This window comes from Glossina fuscipes, unplaced genomic scaffold (genome assembly GCF_014805625.2).
Source record: "Glossina fuscipes isolate IAEA_lab_2018 unplaced genomic scaffold, Yale_Gfus_2 300, whole genome shotgun sequence".
Lineage (NCBI taxonomy): Eukaryota > Metazoa > Arthropoda > Insecta > Diptera > Glossinidae > Glossina > Glossina fuscipes.
In genome coordinates this window covers 1-4,237 of record NW_023998643.1, presented here as the reverse complement: position 1 = coordinate 4,237, position 4,237 = coordinate 1, and the positions used below count along the sequence as shown (strand labels likewise).

The 4,237-nt window shown below is 35.3% G+C and overlaps 1 protein-coding gene across 2 annotated transcripts; it reads left to right on the top strand.

Moving 5' to 3' along the window:
- Positions 1-277: 277 nt before the first annotated feature.
- On the top strand, positions 278-2,927 carry LOC119642951. 2 transcript variants are annotated; one of them, XM_038042283.1, is made up of 3 exons: positions 278-1,711; positions 1,769-1,914; positions 2,694-2,927. In XM_038042283.1, the coding sequence occupies exons 1-3, from the start codon at positions 775-777 to the stop codon at positions 2,829-2,831; spliced, it is 1,221 nt and encodes a 406-aa protein (XP_037898211.1). In that variant the 5' UTR covers positions 278-774; the 3' UTR covers positions 2,832-2,927. The 2 variants fall into 2 exon arrangements, with proteins under 2 accessions (XP_037898211.1, XP_037898210.1); XM_038042282.1 differs by having other exon boundaries at positions 279-1,914.
- The last annotated feature ends 1,310 nt before the right edge of the window (positions 2,928-4,237 follow it).

Sequence of the window (4,237 nt, the reverse complement as noted above, 5' to 3'; positions counted from 1 at the left end):
AGTCTGCACAGATCTTGGAACCGTTATGGAGATTACAATGGATTTTTATCAATCCTCTCATATTTAATTTATGCTCCTTGTTTTCCCGATAAAAAATGAAACTTTTAAAAGCACGTGTGCGTTTTGGGACATTTGCTTAGCATTATATAAGACATATCTGAAATAAAGAAATTAGAGAAGGATTTATTCCAAAGGGATAATTTCGAAAAATTTGCGCTTTAGAAATCTTTAACGTAGGAACTATAGATTTTTCATCAGAGTTTAATTTATGTAAAAGAATAAAAAATTTATTATTTTGAGCAGTAGCCACAAGAAAAAGAACACGGACGTCTTGCAACCAAATAAATCTTAGCAGTCGGAAAGTTGCTGTCATAAAGCCAAAGTGTGCGCCGTCTGAAAGAAACGACAAATTCGTTAATGACATAAATTCTTCTTCGTCAAATGCGAAGGAAGGCAACTCTAATAAGCGTCAATCTCGCGTCAGGGAAAGACAGATGGGTTTGAGCACTTCGCTACTGCCCAAAAAAAACGGCCGCCAGCAAATCCAAATCTGTGGCAAACGAAAAAGACGAATTGATTTGCAATGAAAATGCTAAGAAAGCAAAGTTTTTTTTGCAAACTGAAGCAGTGAACGACACTATTCTTGCTCAAGCACCTTCTGGTTCGAAATGTCAGAAGGATCAACAAGAAAAGCAACGACAATCATCGGTACGTTCAACGTTATCGACGGTGAACATTGACTCGCAAACTCATAATGAAGGAGCGTTTGCTTTCATGAGACAACAGTTGAGTTTCTTAAAATCGGAACAATTTGACTTTTTGTATAACAACTGTAAAGTTCGAAACATTGCGGACATCATGAATTTAACCTTAAATCAATTGCATGCGATGGGCATCTGCGAATCGGAGTTATCGCAGCTTACGCAGATGTCGTTCAAAATGAAAACAAGTAGTGAGAACGTTAATGTCAATAATAATGGAATGAGTATTTGTAAAAATCGGAATAAATTGGAATTAATAAAAGCAGATGACCATCTGGTGCGTTCCAGTAATGCTTACGATGATGGTAGTGATTCACAAACATTGTTCACTGATGAAAAGAAATGTGAATCCTTTTATAGGGGAAATATTAGTATGCAGAATTGCGATAAACTCTGCCCCGGAATGTCTGGAGCGTCGTTGACACCAGCAGATGCTCTTCGTATACTCTATGAGGCTGCAAAGCGTACCAACCAAATTGTCGAAAGTATTAAAGAGAATTTGCAAAAATTAAAAACAACTAACATAGATCCAAAAGAGAAAGAAGCCCAGTTATTAGAAGTGCATAATGAACTAAAACTGTGTGACGAGCAGGTATTACGAAGCCAACAAGAAATGAACATAATGGAGTTAAGTGAAACGTCTTATATTTGGAAAAAAAATTTTAAAAAAACGGAAGCAGAAGCTGTAGGCGGCCACGAGATGACGGCCACGCAAAAGAAACACTTATTGAAAAGACAGCAACAAAAGATCATTAGCGAGGGTAGAGAGTTGCCTGGTAACTCAAAGCTGAATTTATTGGAAGACGTTTGCAATGAAGTTCAGGTAGAGCCTGCATTTGCATATGCGTCTGTAGATGGCTGTGTAGAACATTCAGAAGAAATTGTTGAGCAAAGCGAGGGAGAAAAAAAGCAACAAATTGACATGAAGAAGGCAGGAAGAGGATCGTCTGGTAAGTCAAAGACTAATGTAATAGAAGTTTTACGCCAAACTGCAAACGACAGTTCAGAGAATTCAAGAGAATCGATGCGTACGGGGTGGAAATATATCGATGAGGTGCGAGAATTAAATGAAAACTACTTGCTTGAAAATTTCAAAGCTGAGTTTTCGACCGAGGTTTTCGCGAAAGATTTTAGGGAAGAAGGGAATAAAGAGGTGAGTACATAAAACAAATCAAACGAAAGACATAAAATACGCCTTATAGGTTGCATCAACGTCAATTTTTTTTTTTTTTTTTGCTTGAAATCATCGGGCATCCCCAGAAACCATTAATATCTTGACATCCGTTATCAAAGTACGGACGTCCATTCATTTTGATAAAATGTTTGCGACAGTCGAAAGGAAGTTAAAAAGATCTTACAAAGTACATATATTCCGGATCAGTAAACATTTTTTTTTTAAAGAAAACGCTAGTGATCTTTTAGAAGATTCGGACGCAGGCAAATACAATTTCTGCACTTTTTGCACTATACGCAGGAGAACATTCATAAGACTTTCTAAACGCTTGTAACACTTTAAAATACTCTTAATAAATCTCTAAAATCGAAAACGAGATCGGTATATCAACCTGCCTGTGTTTAGACAAGTAAATTTGATCTAAGGTTTCTTCTTATCACGTTCTTCAGGTCTTGATATCACTTCGTCGATGAAAAGTGAACTTATAATTTTAGGGTCCTTTATAAAAATTTAAAAAACTTTAAAAATATTTTCAAACCATGCCTTTATTAAAACCTTGTATCAAGCGTAAAAAATTTCTTAAGTTGTTTCGAAGGTCGGTCAATAAATTCTGATAAAAATCGTATGCAAGTGAGGCATATATGATATGGATTTTCTCTTCCGACTCACGCTGATGCAATGGGTATTAAGAAATTTGATATAAATCGTATATAATTTCTTTTCTATCCATATACTTATTTCTTGTCTTTACTTCCTAGTTAACTGCAGTAGTAGTTAAACATAATAGATCGTCGTCTTGTGAAAAGATTACTTCTTCTGATGATATCGCGGAGGAAGCTTCAAATTCAAAGAAACTTGATAAAAAATCAACTAAATTATTGAAGAACCATTGGTAATGACAACCATTCCAATTCCGCATCGTATAAAATTACCACAAGTGGAGAATATACAACAAAGTAAGCGCCTGGAAAGGAATGATAACAATGAACGCGCAATTAATAGCAAAATCAATAATGAAATCGTTTCGGAAAATGCAAATGCAATAACCACAACAATAATGAATAGTAGTGCGCAAGGAAAACCAAAATACAAAGACGCAACAGAAGCTCAAGCTTCATCAAATCAATTTAGGAAAAAGCTTGTGATTAAATTAGAGCGAGCTAAAAACTTGAGAAAGAAACTCAATTGGCGTGAAGATAATAAATCAGGAAATCAATCAGTCTCCGAGTTTTCTTTGTCAAGCGACACTGATCTTACATCAACATTCTTGCAAGGTAATTCAAATATTGAGAATGCTCTATCAGCAGATGAGCAAGTAAGTTCGACGGAATCCTCCAAAAATAAAAAATTTCGATCGAAATTTGTACAAGGAATCGATATTGATCCTACATCGAGAACCTCGCATGATGAAAAAGTTGTGAAAGAAGATGAACAAATAAGTTCTGCGAAATGTCCGAAGTTACAGATAATTGAAAAACACCTTGCGAACTTTGAGAAAATAAGCAATATTGATTCTTCATCGAGCCGCATGGTTGATAATTTAAATATTGAAGATATTCTGAAGAAAGACAAACAAGTGAGTTTACAAATTCTTAACAAATCTGTTCCGAAATTCGCGCAACTAAGCGATATTGATCCTATGCTAAGCGCCAAGCATAATAATTTAATCGATAAGCGATCTGTAAGTAAAGATGATCAAGAAAATGCGATTAATTCGTCAAAGTTAAGGATCACTGAAAAAAAAATTTCAAAAATATCTCCTACGAGACGTTCAGTTAGTTCCCCCCCTACGGCACTTTACGATAAGACGAAAAACTTTAGAAAAACTAAAACTGGCACTAAAATTAGAAAAGGACTTACATTTTGTGCCGCAAAACCAAACACTTCAGGTAAGCTGTATGAGAAAGTAATAACATCGGATAGTAAGAGCAGAAAATTAATGATAGAACCGGTTGTAGACGAAGCTGCTGCTCACAATGACAATAAAGAAAGAGATTTGCTAGCGACAAGTTTGGAATATTTGTCAAAACCTTCGCTTAAGGATTCCCGAAAACGTAATAACTCGAGAAGCTTGAAAACGAGCTTAAGCAAGAAAACGAGCTTTTGCAAAGCGTAGAGGAGCTTGAAATTGCAACAAAAAACCCAATTTCTGTGAAAGGTTAGCAGCAAAATATAATGAAAATATCCTTTCAACGGTTGCCAAATTTTATAAATTTTTTTTCATTTTTTTTTAGAAAAGCCATCATGTACCAATCTTATAGAGAGATTAACATACGATGATAATGATCGATCAAGAATGCAA

Coding starts and splice junctions, on each gene's coding strand:
- LOC119642951 (XM_038042282.1), top strand. CDS start 775: ATGAGACAACAGTTGAGTTTCTTAAAATCGGAACAATTTGACTTTTTG. Junction 1,915..2,693: donor GGGAAGAAGGGAATAAAGAG/GTGAGTACATAA, acceptor TTTACTTCCTAG/TTAACTGCAGTAGTAGTTAA.